The following is an 18,287-nucleotide window of genomic DNA, read 5'->3' as shown; positions in this document are numbered from 1 at the left end:
TATGGATTGCATCTCAATGTAAAGAAAACAAAAATCCTCACCACTGGGCCAATAAACAACATTCTTATCAATGGAGAAAAGATTGAAGTTGTCAAGGACTTTGTTCTTCTTGGACCAACTGTCAACACTCAGGGAAGCAACAGTCAAGAAATCAAACAATGTATTGCATTAGGCAAATGTGCTGAACAAGACCTTTTAAAAGTGTTGAAGAGCAAAGATGACAGCTTGAGGACTAAGGTGCACCTGACCCAAGCCATGGTATTTTCAATAACCTCATATGGATGCAATATGAGGACAGTGAATAAGGAAGACCGTAGAAGAATTGATACATTTGAGTTATGTATGGTGTTGGAGTAGAATATTGAAAATGCCATGGGCTGCCAGAAGAACCAATAGATCCATTTTGGAAGAAGTGCAGACAGAGTTCTCCTTGCAGGCCAAGATGGCCAAACTTCGTCTCTTATACTTTGGACATATTGTCAGAAGGGACCCGTCACTGGAGAAGGATATCATGTTTGGTAAGGTGGAGGGTCAGCGAAAAAGAGGAAGACCCCCAATGAGATGGATTGGCCAAGTGGCCGCATCGATGGACTCAAGCTTGGCAACAGTAGTGAGGTTGGCCCAGGATCGGGCAGTGTTTCATTCTGCTGTGCATTAGGTTGCTATGAGTCGGTACCAACTCAATGGCACCTAACAACAACATGAGAAACGAAGTCTTGCCATCCTGGCTTCTATGGAACATTCTGGCTGTACTTCTGCCAACCCAGATTTGCCTTTTCTTTTGGAAGTCCATGGTACTTTTAATATTCTCCTCCAACACCATAATTCAAATGTATCAATTTTTCTATAAGTCTTCTTTATTCACAGTCCAACTGGCTATTGTAAATACCATGGCTTGAATCAGACACTCCTTAGTCCTTAAACTGACATCTTTGCTCTTCAACACTTTAAAGAAGTCTTGGGAAACAGTTTTACCTAGTACAACATGTCGTTTGATTGCTTGACTCTGCTTCCATTAGAGTTGATAGTGGATCCAAGCAAAATGAAGTCTTTGACAATTTTAACCTTCTCATTTATCATGATGTTATTTACTGGTCCAGTGGTGAGGATTATATTTTTTTTCTACAATGAGATGCAACCCATATTGAAGGCTGTGGTCTTTGGTCTTCAGAACTATTTTTTAAGTCCTCTTTCCTTTTAGCAAACAAAGTTATACTATCTGCATATTGCAGGTTGTTAATTAGTCTTCCTCCAATCTTGATGCCATGTTCTTCCTCATATAATACAGCTTCTCATAGCTATATCTGGATATTTTAAACAGTATAGAGCAAACCATATCACTTGGAAGAGAGTTTAGAAAACACAATTGCAAATTTTTATAAAATAAAATAATTAACAATGTCAGTATGTGCCACTATAAAGAAAATATTAAAGAGTATAATAACCTAATGGAATCCTGGAGTAGTGCTGTGGACTGTCAGCTGCAGGGTTGAAATCCACCAGCTGCTCCATGGAAACCCTATACAGAGTTGCTATGGCTCAGAATCAACTCAGTAGCACTTAACAACGACAACATAATAACCAAATAAGACAGCGCAGGTCATTTCAAAACCCAGAAGAGAACAAGATTAGGAACTAACATATATAATACCTCAAATAACTTCTTTCCTTTCTAAACACACAGACATATATACAAACCCAAATGAGGGGAAAACCCCTGAGATCATAGGCCCTACCCCCTTCGGTCTCCCAAATGCATTAACATTAATGTTTTAGAAAACATTGTTGTTGTTGTTGTTAAGTGCCGTCGAGTCGGTTCCGACCCATAGCGACCATGTACAGGGTTTCCAAGGGTGTAAATCTTTACGGGAGTAGAAAGCCTCATCTTTCTCCCGCGGAGCGGCTGGTAGTTTCGAACCGCTGATCGTAAGGTTCGCAACCCAATTAGAAAACATTAGAGTTACTTTAAAGAGCTAAGATAGTCCATTAAATGTTCCTGGAGGAGATTCTTATGCTGACATCTACAACATGAGATTACAGTGTATATATAGATCACTGTCATTCACAGGGCAGGCACATGACAAATATTCACTGAAATGAAGGCTGCACAAGGCACCACTGCAGCCCAAGACTCTAAATGTACTGGCATTCCAAGAACGTCACAAATAGCACACTAGTGACTTTTTTTTTTTTTAAGAAGGAGTATTGTGCGGTTTATAAAATTAATCTGAGAGGTATATCATTAAATTATAATGCTTGTAGCATTCTTATATTACTTTACAATCTGAAATTTCCAAAATGAAGATCCTTTGGATTAACAAATCATCTTTCAAAATGCAAGGATTTATTTTTAAGATGGATATCATAAGGCTAGAGATCTGACAGCCTTATTCTCCCTCCACCGAAAGAAGTAATTTAATTATATTTACTCCTTATATCTAGCTGAAATATTGAGCATTAAAGTGAGAGTTTAACTGGAGGAAGACAGCAAACCATTGCTCAAGAGACCAGAGCTAACTTAGAAATTTAACATGGTTAAAACAAACTTCCAATTTTTTACACTCCAATTCTGCTCCTTCCCATTTGCCTCTCTCAGTAAATTCCAAATTCTTCTGTACTTCCCATAAGTCACTAGCCACATACAGCTGTTGAGCATCTAAAATGTAGCTGTCAGAACTGTCACATACTGAAGTCTAAAATACATATCACATTCAAAGACTTAGTATGAAATAAGTGTCAAATAAATCAGTAATACATTTTTATATTGATTTCATGTTGAAATAATGGTTGAGATATATTGAGTAAAATAAAACATATTATTACAAATAACTTTTCCTTGCTTCTTGTTACTTTTCTTTAGATGGCTACTTCAATTTTTTTTTTAATTACCTATGCAGCTTACACTGTATTTCTATTGGACAGCATTTTTCTGATTGCTCAGACCCAAAACTTTGGAATAGTCTTTGCCTCTTACTTTTTCATCAGCAAACTCTGTAATTTCTACTTTCAAAATAAACCAAAAAAATTCATCAACTTCTCAACACCTTCATAGCTATTCCTTCTTACCCTAAACACACACACATATCACTATTATCTCTTACTTGAATAACCGAAAAATCTTCCTGACAGGTCTCCTTGCTTTCTTTGTTTGCATTCTACATTGAATATCCCCTATACAGTTGCAAGGATTCCTTTAAAATGCCAATCAGAGTACATTATTCCTCTGTTCAAAATAAGAAGTCCTGGTGGTGCTCTGGGTTAAGCATTGGGTTGTTTACTGCAAGGTTGGTGTTTCAAATTGTCTGTCTCCATAAAGATTTAAGTCTCAGAAACTCTAAAAAGCAGTTACTGTTGTTGTTCAGTGCTGTGGAGTTGGTTCCAACTCATAAGAACTCTGTACAGCGTCTTCGAAGAGCAGCTGGTGAGTTTGAACCACCGGCCTTGCGATTCAGTGCTTATCCTACAGCGACACACCTGGACCCCATAAAGTCACTAGTAGTCAGAATTGACTCCATGGCAGTGAGTTCTGCTCAAAATTCTCCATGGCTCCTTTTCATCCAGAATAAAAATCCATGTTGATGGTGTGGCCTACAAAGCCTTAAAGGTCTGGCCACCAGTCCCACTCCATCTGTCTCTCCTAATCTTTACTTCTGTCTTCATTCAACTCCATTGGCCTCCTTGAATTTGCCAGTTTGCTCACACGTCATGTCCTTTGTTCTGGCTGGATCTCTGCATGGTTTTCCTGTCTTTCCCTCAGTTTGGGCTCCCTGGCCAATTGACGAGTGAGTCCTTTCCAGATCCTTGTATTTAAAATTGCAACATTCCCTCTCTTGACTCTTTCACACTTCTCTGTTTCACTTCGTATAACTTTTTATTATCCGATATAATTGCTTTATTTTTTTCCTTGCTCCATAGCAGCAAGTTGAATTAGCTGTGGGTTCTCAAACTCAGTTTTGGGTCATTTGCAACTAGCCATTCTCAGAAACCTACCAAAACAAAAACAAGTATTCCAGTACCTTTTTGTTTTTAACTCGTTATCTTTCTTGTTGTTGTTAGTCCTCAAGTTGTTAGTTCCCATAAAGATTTACAGCCTCAAACCCTATACAGGGTCACTAAAAGTCAGAACCGACCCCATAGCACACTACCAACAGCTCTGAAAGTCATCACATTCTAAATTCCTTTATGTTGTTGTTGTTGTTATGTGCCGTGGAGTCGGTTCGACTCATAGCGACCCTGTACAGGGTTTTCGAGGCTGTAAATCTTTACGGGAGCAGAAAGCCTCATCTTTCTCCCGCGGAACAGCTGGTAGTTTCAAACTTCCTGGATAGAGTGGGTGAAAATGTGGAACAAAACTCAAAATCTAGGTGCTGTAGGTACAGTGGGAAGCACAGGGCAAACTTGAAGCAAGAGCTGTTGTCACACAGGAGGTTCAGCATACAACCAGCAGTGTGTTAAGATAGACAATGGTGAGCAGTGACCCTTCGACTTTAGTTGGTGGTCAAGGAGAGCTTCCCAAGGTAGAGATGTCCTGTGGAAGCGAGAATAGGTTGTGGAACTATAATCTCAAGAATAGGAAGTGGGCCAGATGACGCATACAGAGGTAAAACCGAGGGGGGAGGAGTCAGATTTGAAATGACCTCATCTCTTGACTTCATCTTAAATGAACCAGGAAGCCAAAGGGGAAAGCTTTGAACCAATTATTATAAAATATATATTTTTGGATACCAAAAAAAAAAAAAAACCAGCAGACAGAAAAAAACTGTCATAAATGCACACATGAAAAATGTGTACATGATAAAATGTGTATACGTGTGAGCAGTTTTCACAGAACCATGTAAAAGCCTGAGATGATGGGCAAGTGACGTACAGTAAAGGCTAATAAAGACTTAGGTAGTCCCCTTATTTAAAAAAAGAGCAATGAAGGCTCTCTAAACTTGAGCTGGGAATGTAAAAAACAAAAGCACACACACAAAACAAATGATAGAAAAGAAACCTAAAGCTAGGTTGCCGGAGTTCCACCACTTGGTCCTTCCCACAAAACCACCCTGCACTGCGCAGCTCAACGTGGCCCTTCCACCGCAAGATTTTAATGTGCGCCTGGGAGAAAGTAAGCTGGCAAAGCGGAATGCAACCCCACCACCATGGCTTCTTTGAGGCAAAGGAACCGTAAGCTCCGAAGTCGCCCAGACCCTAACTCTGCTGGCCAGAGACTCAGTGGCGACTTCACTCTCGCGAGACTGGCGCTTGGGGCGAGAGAGTCCAAGGCCTCCCGGAAGTGGGCGAGGGGACGTGACCGCTCCCACCCCGGGCGTGTGCGCGCGCGGCCCCGTGGGTTCGAGCGTACCCAGTGGGACTCTGGAGAGGCGGGGCCGCGGAGAAGCGCCCTGCCGCACACACCCCCGCCTTGTCCAGCGGCCTGCTCCTCCCCGGCTTGGCTGTCACCGCCCCTCCCTTTGCCCTTCACGGCGCCCGCTCTTCCCCAGCCTAGGGCTGCTGTCAGCCGTTGGGCAGCCTGTTTTTCCCCTTTTGCTTTCCTTCCCCTCTTCAGCCCTTGCTGCTAGCAGTAGTGTCGCGGGCCCAGCAGTGTCCCAGAAGCCGCACGTATAACTTGTTCCGTGTAAGTGTTAGGAATGCCGCTGGCCTCTCGGGTAAATGCTTTCTTTCTATCTATAGCTGTTTGTGCATCCTATGTCTGCGATAGCTATTCCAGGAGCGATAGCTATTCCAGGAGCGACAGCTGTTTCCCTCTGTTCTCATCTTCCCATTGGTGGCTTCCAACCCGAATTTGGGAATGGGAGATCGCCCACCTGTTATCTTTGGGCACACTAATCTCTGGTAGCAGGCGTGCCATTTGGACTCCTCAGAGCTGTTTGGATTGGGGTTGGGAATTTTTCCACCCAACTCCAGGCTTTCCTAAACTTACTGCTTTTTCAAGAATTCTTTAGTGGTTGTTTGTTTTTTAAAATTTATTTTCAGAATCTATAAATCAGTATTTTTGCTTCGATCTTACTCATTTGTGCTGGAAGGGAAGAAACGACTATCAATTTTGTTGTTCCTGCTATTATAAGATTAATTATTTCTCATTGTTCTTATAGGGTTAAAATAATCTAGAACATGTAAGTGTAGCTGCGTGCACTGAGGAGTTTAAGGTAATAGTTGTCTTTTATCCTAATTCCTTTTTGTTTCACAGGGATAATTCATTCGATTTTGGAGTTCTTTTGTTTCTTCTGAAAGATTTCAACTCCTCCAACAGCCAAAATGGGACACAGTAAACAGATTCGAATTTTACTTCTAAACGAAATGGAAAAGCTGGAAAAGACACTCTTCAGACTTGAACAAGGTCAGTAGCCAATTGTTTAATTAGCTTGTTTTGTGTCTTTTACATTTTTAATTCATTGATGCATTATTTTTTTAAATTCTTATATATATAAATATAATTTTCAAAGACTTTTTAAAAACTTAATTAGTGCAAAGACTGCACTATTCTAAACACATCGCTAATGACAGTTAACTTTAGTTGAAAATATGTTGTAGCTGTCATTTTAGAGCAAGGATAAAATAATCGTTTTCTTTGCAGGCTTAAGACAGAAGAAATTACGTATATAGTTAGGACATTGATTGTATTTCTAATAAGCATTTATTATTATTAAAATGTCGTAAAGTACTTCATAATTTTGTTTTGGGTATAGCTGTAGTTTGACATTTTATAGCTCATACTTTTACTCTACTGAACCCTTGGATTACTAAAATTGATCACAGAAAAAAGTACAGTGTTGTTGTTAAGTATCAGCAAGTCAGTTTCACTCCTAGTAAGTAACCCAGTATGAGGTTTCTGAGGTTGTAAATCTTTGTGAGAGCAGACAGTCTCATCTTTCTCTCACATAGCAGCTGGTGGTTAGCAGTCCAGTGTTTAGCCTACAGAGCCACAGCACTCCCATATAGATACTATTTTTTATGCATATTCAAAACTTTTGAATAAGAAAAAGGTAAAAGCTGAAAATGTTTTTTGGTCAAATAAAAAGTGGAATAACTGACTAGGTTTTATTGAAATATATTTGAACTGTAAATAGTCATATTTTTATAAGGCTAATTGTAAGGAGCTCTGGTTGCATAGTGGTTATGAGTTGGGCTTCTAAACTCAAGGTCAGCAGTTTGAAACTACCAGCTGTTCCATAGGAGAAAGAGGGAGTTTTTTGCTCCTATAAAGATTTATAGCCTCGGAAACCCTGTACAGGACCACTATGAGTCAGAACCGACTCCACAGCACATAGCCACAACTACCACAAGAATAATTAATTATATGAGAGCTTTATCTTCTTCTTAGACTTTATAAAGTTATTATTCAAGATTGAAAATTATTTCACTTATTTTGTGTCAATATAACTTACAATAGAAGTTTAATGTATGAAAATTTTTTAAAATCTAGTTCTTTGTGTTAGTGTACCAAATGGGCATCAATAGTACTATTTTTAAGGAATTGAAAAAAAAATTATCCCAGTATTCATATTTCAAGAGTTAAGTTTGGGGGGATGGGAATGTCAGCCATCAAATGTCATTTCTCCTTAACAAATCCCCATCATCCAACCTTGTTTTGCATTTAAGATCACCAAGTATGTACTCATTTTTGGCTTTTCTGACTCTGCATTTTTCTGGTTTTGAACACACCTGTCAAGTTAGTGTCTCTTATTGGGTTCTCTTCCTTCCACATTTTAATTAATTGCGGGTGAGAGTCCTTTCTTTTTCTGATCTCTTGTCCTCAATTAATTATACAGCTTCCTGGTCTCCTCTGTTGTCTCTGTGCTAATGACTCTTTGAAAGAAGGCCCTGGAGCTGCCAGTGCCTATGAGTATGGTGACAAGAGGAAGGTATCGAGTTTTGAAGACTTTGACTCCAGTTCTGGCTAACAAACTGTCTTTTGGAAAGGCACATTAATGCTTAGCAATAATTTGCATACTTGTGAAATGAGGGTAGTAATTTTCTCTTTGTCTAACTTACTTTTTGTTGAAAATCAAAATTTGTAATATGCTTTATAGTGATAAAAGGAGCCCTGGTGGCACAGTGTGGTAAACGATCAGCTGCTACCCTAAAGGTTGGTGGTTCAAAACCACAGTCTTAGAAACCATGTGATGCGGTTCCCCTCTATCCTGTAGGATCATAATGAGTCAGAATCAACTAGACAGCAATGAATTTGTGTTTGGGGGATTGTGGTAATATAACCTTAAATAAAAACCCCAAATCCAGACGCACAGCCATGGATCAAATTGATTCCCACTCATGACCCTGTATAGGGTTTCCAAGGCTGTAAATACTTATGCGAGCAGGAAGTCTCATCTTTCTCCCACAGAGCAGGTAGTGGGTTTGCACTTTCAGCCTTTCAGTTAGCAGTCCAATGCATATCCTACAGAAAAGCCCTAAATAGATCACTCTATATGTCTAATCTAGCCTGGATTCCAGATTTTATACCAGTATTATATAATAAGATATCTACACTTGTTTTTGTTGTAAAGTGCCATTTAGTCAGTTCTGACTCAAAGTGACCCTGTATAGAGTTTCCAAGGAGCGGTTGATGGGTTTGAACTGCCAACCATGCAATTAGAAGTCCAGTGATTAGCCCTATATTTCTTTGTAAATATCTCTGCTTGCCTGTCTTTTCCATAGCATCTTCCTTCCTGATGCTAGAAATATTTTCTTATACAGCCCTTTTTCTTTTTATTAACTGCTGTCTACAATGCCAGAGTCCTGGTTTGGTCTTGTGGGTTAATGTGTTGGACTGCAAGATCGTTTGAATCGCTGCATCAGCGGTTCAAACTCACAAGTCACTCCTTGGGAACCTTATATATAGGGTCACTATGGGGCAGAACTGATTCTACAGCACTTAACAACAATGCTAGTTAAGCTCTGGTGGCATGTTGAGTCTGCTAATTATAAGATCAGCAGTTCAAATACAACAGCCATTCCTCAGGAGAAAGATGAGGCTCTCTGCTCCCTTAAAGATTTATAGTCTTGGAAACCCTATGGAGCAGTTCGGTTCTTTCTTATGGGGTTGTTGTTGTGTGCCATTGAGTAAGTTCTAACTCATAGAGACCCTGTATTAGGTTCCCATGGTGGGTTTGAACTATCAATCTTGTGATTAGCAAACAAGTACTTATCCTACAGTACCACACCAAGATGTTGTTGTTGTTAGGTGCCATTGAGTCAATTCTGACTTGTAGCAACCCTATGTACAACAGAATAAACACTGACTAGTCCTGCTTCATCCTCACAATCATTATTGTACTTGAGCCAACTGCTGCTACGACTGCCAATTCATCTTGTTGGGAGGGAGTCGTCTTCTTTTTTTGCGGACCCTTTACTTTACCAAGCATAATGTCTTTCTCCAAGGTCTGCTTTCTCCTGATAATGTGTACAAAATATGAGAGAAAAAGTCTTATCATCCTGCCTTCTAAGGCGCATTCTGGCTGTACTTCTTCCAACACAGATTTGTTTGTTCTCTGGCAGCCCATAGTACTTGCAGTATTCTCCAACACCATAAATCATCTATATTATTCATTGTCTATCTTTTACATGCATATGAGGCTATTGAAAGTGCCATGACTTGGGTCAGTCACACCTTAGTTCTCAAACTGGTATGTTTGCTTTTGGACACTTTAAAGAGGTCCTATGCAGCAGATTTGCCTACTGCAATACATCATTTGATTTCTTTTTTTTTTTTTAACCTTGAATTTCTTTTTGAGTTTTAAAAATCATCTTGAGTTCAAATTTCTAAAGATGTAAATCTGAGGGAGCTTCAAAAAGTTTGTGGAAAAATTCCTTTATCTTTTGAGTCTATTCTTCCACAAATTTTTTAAGCCCCCTCATATATTTTTGAGGGGTCTAATAACAGAAGAAGAGCAATACACACAGTAGAGGGATTTAACATAATGAGTGGAAAAGGAGCTGGGGGCCAGGCATTCCTATTAAGTCAGTTGTTCTGTGTCTACACGTCTACAGCGTCTCAAGCGTCCAAAGTTTCAAGCAGCTTAAATGAGAGGCTGAACATGATGACTGTTCCTAATTTTTACTGTTTAACCATTTTTCTTGATCTGGCACTAATTCCATACACTCCCAATTGTTCTATGAATTTATAACAAATTTCCAAGACGAAGGGAAATCTGTTGTTCATTGTTTGTCTGAAATCTTGACTTGTGTTTATTTTATTAAATGAAAAGTAAGCTTCTAAAATACTCAAGAAGTTCAGCTGCTAAAGTTCCTTTAAAGATCTTCTTTGCTAGTGGTTCCATAGTATGGGCCATCCTGACCCAGGCACATGCATATCTGTCATTTAATTTCTTTGATTGCTGCTTCTGTGAGTATTGATTGTGTATTCAAGCAAAATGCAGTCTTTGACAACTTCAGTCTTTTCTCTGTGTATCATGATTTTTTTTGGTCCACTTGTGAGGATTTTTCCTGATAAAAATGCAATCCCTCTGCCTGACTTTGAAGACATTCTATAATGGGACTCTTACCTTTGGCAGGCAAGATTGTATCATACTGTTTCCCATCATTAGAGTCCTACATTCATACAGTCCTCCTTTCCTTCCCTGCTCGCTCCTTCCACAATGACTTTTCTCTTGTCCATCCTGACACCCTAGTCCCTGCCAGATTTCTGTATTTCATATTTCCATTAGCTCTCTTTCACTCTTTTACTGTGTGTTGCCTTTGTTCCAGGTTTTTTAAAAAAAAACTGGGGTATCATTGATTCTGTAATACTAGTTAAAACTAGTAATTTCATCTAGATACTATAAATCGAAATATAAATAGTGTGACGCTATAGGATAAGCACTGAACTGCAAGGTCAACAGTTCAAACCCACCAGGTGCTCCTTGGAAAACCTATACAGGGGTCCCTATGAGTTGAAACTGACTGAATGGCACTTAGCAACAACGATGATGCAATTCTATCATTATTAGAAGATAATTTGTAAAGTGAAAGATGAATTGATGAAAAGGAACCTTGGAGACAGAAATTATGACTTTAAAAAACAAGAAGTCAGATTAAAGATAAAGGTTGGACTACATCCAAGTTGAAAAAGAGGGTGCAGAGTATGAGACATTTCAGAATTACTAGGACTTGGTAACCAATTCAATTTGAAGAAAAAGTTGGGATTATACTTAACTGATTATCAAGTCCTTCTTCGTTCTTCTTTCGTTTTCTTTTTAAGATCGAATGCTACTCACTTTCAAAACTAACATGTCTATGTTTTTTGTTAGTTGCTGTAGAGTCGATTCTAATTAATTGTGCAGAGTAGAATTCTCCATTGGGTTGTCTTTTTTTCTGAGGTACCTCTGGGTAGTTCAAACTGCCAGTCTTTCAGCTAGTCGCCAAGCACTAAACCACTTGTGCCACCTGGAAAGTATCTTTATAGAGTCTTATAGTTTAACTTGTGTAAGAATGAAATCATTATCTCTTCCAACCAAACCCCCCATAGGCTTTCTTTCTGTCAGAATAATGAACAAAATCGGTATTCCCCAAGCTTGAAATTCTTCCTTTCATTTTATACAAATTGGTACAATTTATAAATTTTACTATTGGTTAAAAAGAAATATTCATATATCATAGTTCCTTGTGTAGCAGCTTGAGTTTATATAAATTGAGTGGAGGGGAGAAGATAGAAAAGTTTCATTTGCACTAATCATTTAGTTACGTCTTGCTAGATGTCTGCAAGAGGGATATGGCTAATCTGAGAAAAGTATTCCTAGTATTAATGTGAGGAATAAGATAGCTACACCATGTACTATTATGACCTATGCTAATTTTAGCAAATTGAGCAAATGATTATGGAATCTGACATACTCTTTAAGTATTCTAACGCTTCACTTACTGTATGTAAGACTTACAGCTTCAGCCATTAGTATTACAGGTCTACAGAGTGACTTAGTAACCCTGGGAGTATGCACTGAACTATATCGTGGGTGTAGAGGGAAAATACAGAATTTTTTGTATCTATATATAGAGTCCTGATGTTACACTTTAGGATAAGCACAGGACTGCTAACGAACAGATCTGTGGTTCAAACCCACCAGCCACACCTTATAAACCTTATACAAAGTCACTATGAGTCAGAATTGACTTGATGGCGCTTAACAGCAACAAATATGTAGATTTTAGTTATAAAAAAGTAAATTTAGCTAACATATAAATTAACATTGGTGCTTTCAGTTTGCATGTTAGATAAGTTGAACAATTGGTTTTTAGTGTCTTGCCATGAATTGCTGTTTTTCGTAAGCCAGGTTCTGTGAAAGTGCAGGTTATCTTATCCTAAGCAGTAGACTATTTATAACACTTTGAAACAAGAGGTCCAGTAACCATGACAGTCTCTTTCACCTCACAGAGATTGTCAAACTTAAAAATGAATTACTAAAGTGTTTGAAGTTTGTTATACTTTACAGGAATGGCAAGTAGTATTTCAAAAAATAAACAATTTGACTCTGAGGTAAATTGAAGTTTTTTGAAAGAAAAAAAAAGGAAAAGCTGATCTTTTCTGTAAAAGATCAGATGGCAAATATTTTCACTGTTGTTGCTGTTAGTTTCCATTGAGTCAGTGCTGACTCACAGAGACCCTGTGCACAACAGAATGAAACACTGCCCGGTCCTACGTTATCCTCACAGTTGGTGCTACACTTGAGCCCATTGCTGCTACCACTGTGTCAGGCCATATACCTACTCAAACTCTGCCATTGTAGCATGAAAACAACTACAGATGATATGCAAATGAATGGGCCCAGTAGAGCAGTGATGTCAGTAGGGTTGGTATCACCCAGTGCCATAACTCTTAGTGTCAATATCCACCCACCCCCATCAGCCAGTGTCACCCCCAGCAATCTGGTCCCACTCGCACAGCTTCCGGTAACCCCGTAGCTCTTTCACTCTTCCATTTCCCGTTGACCAAGGAAGAGACCTTCCTCTCTGTCCAGTGGCAGGCCTCTGTGACCTGCCTACCCCGCATCTTGGAGTGTGGAGGGATGCCATAAACCCTGGGAACATTTTGGTGTCATCTCTCCAGATAATGTCAAGGGATGTGGTCCACATATACTCCTCCTCCATCCCCTTACTCACCTAGTAATGCCACCGAATGGGTGTGGCTGAGTGTCAATAAAATTTTATTTACAAAAGCAGATAGCAGGCTGGATATAGATTGCCACCCATATATAGTGACAGGAGTGCTGGTCGTGCACTGTAGGCTAAGTACTGGCCTGCTAACTAAAAGGTTGGTAGTTGAAGCCCACCAGTTACTACTTGGAAACCCTATTATCATGGGGTTAATGTTAGTCAGATTGTACTCTACAGCACTTAATAACAACAACATACAGTGAAAATTTTTGAGTGTGGATTTTTTAGAAATGCTTCTATCATGATAGGAGTTTTAAGTTGATTTGTACAACTTAAAAAAGTTTGTGACAAAATTTTCTGTGCTGTTTAAAATCTTCAGTATAAAGAGTTTAGTTGGTTTTAAAATCACCATTTAATAGATAAATATGGAATATATACTGATCAGTTGTGGGAGAGAAAGATGTGGCTTTCTACTCCCTCAAAGATTTTAAAAAGCCTTGGAAACCCTATACAGGGTCACTATGAGTCAGAACTGAATTAATGGCACTTAAGGAGCTCTGGTAGCGTAGTGGTTACAAATCGGGCTGCGAACCACAAGGTCAACAGTTCGAAACTACCAGCTTCCCGCGGGAGAAAGATAAGGCGTCTGCTCCCGTAAAGATTACAGCCTCGGAAACCCTGTACAGGGTCGCTATGAGTCAGAACCGACTCCACGGCACATAACAACAACAACAACAAAGGAGCTCTGGTAGCGTAGTGGTTACGAATTGGGCTGCGAACCTTAAGGTCAGCAGTTCAAAACTGCCAGTTGTTCTGTGGAGAAAGATGAGGCTGTCTGCTCCCGTAAAGATTTACAGCCTCGGAAACCCTGTACAGGGTCGCTATGAGTCGGAACCGACTCCATGGCACATAACAACAACTGATTATTTTGTACAGTTGATGGATATAAAGGAAAATGTGAATTTATTAACCATATTTTCTAGATCTTTACATATTTTGGGAATTTGTTGATTTTTTTCCACCCTATAGGGAGACCACTGATCTAGTTAATATTTTAGAAATTTTAGATGAGTTTTAACCTTTGTACTTTAATTTCTTATGCAACTACAAAAACAATTATTTGTATAAACTTAACTGAGGAAAGGTTATTTAAATATGCTTAGACAGTTAACCTGTTATTTGTACTTGTTAAAAATGACATCATTTCTCTTGATGATAAATTTTCATCATTTTTGCAAAGATATAGATAGATGTGGTCTAAAACACAAGTATTTTACTTTGTGTTTTAATTCTTTGGGGCAGTTATTTTTCTGTTTATCCCTTTTTTTTGTATCTCCAATATAAAAATGACGTTTCCTCAACTACAAAATTATAAAAACATATGAAAAACCTTTCTAATACACTTTTTGGTTTAATGCTAAACTGTGATTATACTATATAGACTCTTTTGAAACCTGCTCTCTTTCCCCCTACTTATACTTGTATGGTGTTCTTATTTCTTATCTTGTTCGTATTTTTTACCTTCCTGCTTGCTGCTCCATTTTCAGCCATACCTTTTTCCAGAAAGGATTTTTAAAGGTCAAAGTAAATGCATAAAAATTACAATGCAGATAAAGTTATAGGTGGCCATGTTAACTGTCTCTTGATGAAATGACTTATAATTGTTGTATAATATTGCCCCTTGCAGACATGGCATAATTTATTTAATCATTCCCAGTCATTAGATATTTAGGTTCACATCAGCTGGGTAAAATAAAAAATTATAAATGAGGCTGTTATGTAAATCTTTATAGATAATCTGTTTCCTTCACCAGTTACTTCCTCAGAAACGATCTCTCTGAAATTACTTGATCAAAATATATAAACTTCATTCATATATTGATATCAAATTGCTATATAGAAAAGTTTATGTATGTCACTACTTTAAAAATAAATCATGGGAACCTCGAGCCAGGGGGCATGGAGGAAGAAAGAAAGAAAAAAAAAAGTCTATGGTTTTTCAGATTTGCTAAATAAAAATATAGAAAACCCAGGAAATTTGAATTTACAAAGAATAATGGTTTACTATAAATATGTCCTAGGTGGGGTCATATTGGGCAGTGCAAAATGTTAACACAATGCCAAATATTACAAGATTTACATTAGGAAAACCTTACCTACTACACTACACAAATGTGGAAGTGCAAGGTGGGTAATGAGCTTCAGAGAATATTATAAACGCTATTAAAACTATTCTCTGTAACTGATAAATAATATTTTAGCTATGTTATAAAAATTCATAAATAAGTAAATCATTAGATTCACACTACAGTGTGAGAAGTAAGAGTGAGGGAAAGTTACTTAATAACTCTATTAAAATAACTTTTGTTTGCCTGCTAAAACCGTTTATTACATCTTCTTTTAGAATACATTTTAATATGTATATAGATACATTTTAATATGTTGTTTTCAGTTTTATTCATTTGTTAATACTGTCTCATTTTCTTTTTGAAATAATTTTGACCCGTGGATCAAATAGAAGTATATTGCTTAGTTTTCAAATATTTTGAAATTACCAAATATCTTTTTGTTGTTGATTTCTAACTTAATTTTATTGTGGCACAGGGGCTAAGCATTGTGCTGCTTACCAAAAGGTCATGGTTTGAACCCACCAGCCATTCTTAAGGAGAACAATGAGCCAATCTGCTTCTGCAAAAAGATTACAGCCTAAAAAACCTTATAGGATTACTGCAAGTCAGAATTGACTCAACAACAGAATTGGTTTTGTTTTTTGGTTTTTTGGTTTCAAGAACATCCTAGGTGTATGAATCCTTTCAATTTTGTTGGCACTTCCTTTAAAACCCAGAATATGGTCTGTCTTAGTAAATATTCCATGTGCACACAAAAACCAAGCTAACCCTATCACCATCAAGTTGATTCTGACTCGTGGTGACTGTGTTACAGAGAAGAACTCATCCATAAGGTTTTCTTGATTATAATCTTTTATAGAAGCGGATTGCCAGAACTTTCTTTTACAGCACTGCTGGGTGAGTTACTGCCAACCTTTAGGTTAGTAATAGGTGCAAACCATTTGTACCACCCAGAGACGTGTGTGCACTTAAAAGGATGTGTATTCTGTTTTTGTATTGTTGTTGTTAAGTGCCATAGAGTCAGTTCTGACCCATAGTGACATTGTATAGGGTTTCCAGGAGTGGCTGTTGAGCTTGAACCGCCAACCTTGCAGTTTCAAAAGGCTTTGCAGTCTGGTGCATTAACCCCACAGCACCACACCAGGACTCCCTTTGTATTGTAACAGTCAATAAATGTCAATTCGGTAAAGTTAGTTGATAGTTCTGTCTTACATGTACTAGATAATGGAATTTTTCCTTGAACTTTTTTTCTGGGTGTTTGTGTCAGTTATTGAGAGGGATTATGGAAATCTCTGACTATAATTGTAGATTTGTTATATTTTTCATTGTAGTTTTACTGTTTGCAGTTTTTTAAAGTTCTGGGACACAAAGTTTTACGGTTGTTATGTTGATGAATTGAGTCACTATGAGTCAAAACCAATGATGCCACTAAACAACAACAACAAATCATTATGAAATAAACTTTTTGTTCCTAGTAATATTTTTGTTCTAAAATCTGTTTTATCTGATATTAATAGTTACTTCAGCTTTCTTTTGACTTGTGTCCAAAGAGTCTGTATTTTCCATCTTTTTGCTTTTAACTTACTTGTGTTTTATATTTAAAGTGAGTGTCTTATGGGTACTATATTGTTGGGTTTTTTTAATTCAATGTGCTCCCTGTACCACAGTCCAAAAAGTTTCCCCATTCTGAAAGCTAGAGCATTTATTAGGGATGCCTCTTCTCTCGGTGATCACAGTCTTTTATCTGTTGTCCATTGTTGTTGTCATTGTTAAATGCTATCAGACTGATTCTGACTCAATAGTGACCCTGTTTAGGGTTTCCAAGGAGCAACTGGTGGATTTGTACCCCTGACCTTGAAATTAAACCAACCTTGCTGGCTAGTGCTTATCATACAGCACCACACCAGGACTCCCTGTTGTCCAGTATCAACTGAACAGTTACTTCAAATATTTCATCTAGTTTTCTAGTTTTTCAGCAGAGATTGAGTTCAGTACCAGTGACTCAATCATGGCCTGAAATGTACAGACACCATCAGGGGGATATTGTAAACACAAACTACATTATGTCATTTCTTTGCCCAGAACTATTCACTGACTCCTCAGTTCAGAAAGAGAAAAAGCCAAAGTATATACAGTGACCTACAAGACTCTGCATGATCTGTTTCTCTGGTGTCTTTCTTGCCTCATTTCTTTCTAGTCTTTACTCCAGTTTACACCAGCCTAGCCACACTGAGGATTTTGTTATATCACTAACCACCTGGCAGAATTCTACCCTAAGTCCTGTATCATCTTTGTTTCCTTTGCTTGGTCAATCCTTTCCCTAGATGACCACATGTCTCACTTCCTCATTTTCCTCAAGCCTTTAGTTTCTCGAGTTAAAATTACTGCCATCTTCTCATCCTCCTCTTGCCCCATTTCCCTTACTCTGCATAGTGTTTTTCTTTTTCCCTTAGCATTCATTCATTTATCTTCTACACCAAATGATTTTATTTATTCCTGTGTTTCTTATGTTTATTGTGTAATAGCCCCCTTCCCACCTTTAAGACCCAGGCTACACAGATGATTGTCTGTTTTATTCCCTATCACATAGTAGGTACTTAGTATAAATTTTTCACTTTGTTAAGTAAAGTTAAATGTTAAATAAGTAAAGCATTGTTGTTGTTGTTTTTCAGTGCCATCGAGTCGGGTCTGACTCATAGCGAACTCCTAGGGTTTCCAAGGAGCAACTGCTGGATTTGAACCAACAATCTTGTGGTTCAAACCAATCTTACGGTCAAGTGCTTATCCTACAGTGCCACACTAGGACTCCAAGTAAAGCATTAAAAGTATAAATTTTGGTATTTTCCTTCTCAAAAAGTTATTTAAAAGCACTAAAGATTAGAATCAGCAGAACTAAGTATTACTGCTGTCGTAAGTTACTATTGCCAATCATGAATTGAAATGCTACCTCCATGTTTAACATTTATGTGCCTTACATTAAACATTAAACACTAAAGACCAAAGACCAGAAGAGTTGTGGGATGACATCAAGAACATCATACATGAAGAAAGCAAAAAGTCATTAAGAAG

General features: G+C 38.1%; 1 protein-coding gene across 1 annotated transcript in view; it reads left to right on the top strand.

Moving 5' to 3' along the window:
* The first annotated feature begins 6,190 nt into the window (after positions 1 to 6,190).
* The window catches only part of AGL (amylo-alpha-1, 6-glucosidase, 4-alpha-glucanotransferase), a 100,617-nt gene continuing 88,520 nt past the window's right edge, over positions 6,191 to 18,287 (top strand). Inside the window, exon 1 of the mRNA XM_006830922.1 lies at positions 6,191 to 6,340. Within this exon, the coding sequence (XP_006830985.1) occupies positions 6,259 to 6,340 (82 nt within the window). The 5' untranslated portion in view covers positions 6,191 to 6,258. The remainder of the gene's footprint in view (positions 6,341 to 18,287) is intronic.

Source organism: Chrysochloris asiatica, unplaced genomic scaffold (genome assembly GCF_000296735.1).
Source record: "Chrysochloris asiatica unplaced genomic scaffold, ChrAsi1.0 scaffold00002, whole genome shotgun sequence".
NCBI classification, from domain to species: domain Eukaryota; kingdom Metazoa; phylum Chordata; class Mammalia; order Afrosoricida; family Chrysochloridae; genus Chrysochloris; species Chrysochloris asiatica.
The sequence above is the reverse complement of the archived record's forward strand: the minus strand, read 5'-3'. Positions and strand labels throughout refer to the sequence as shown.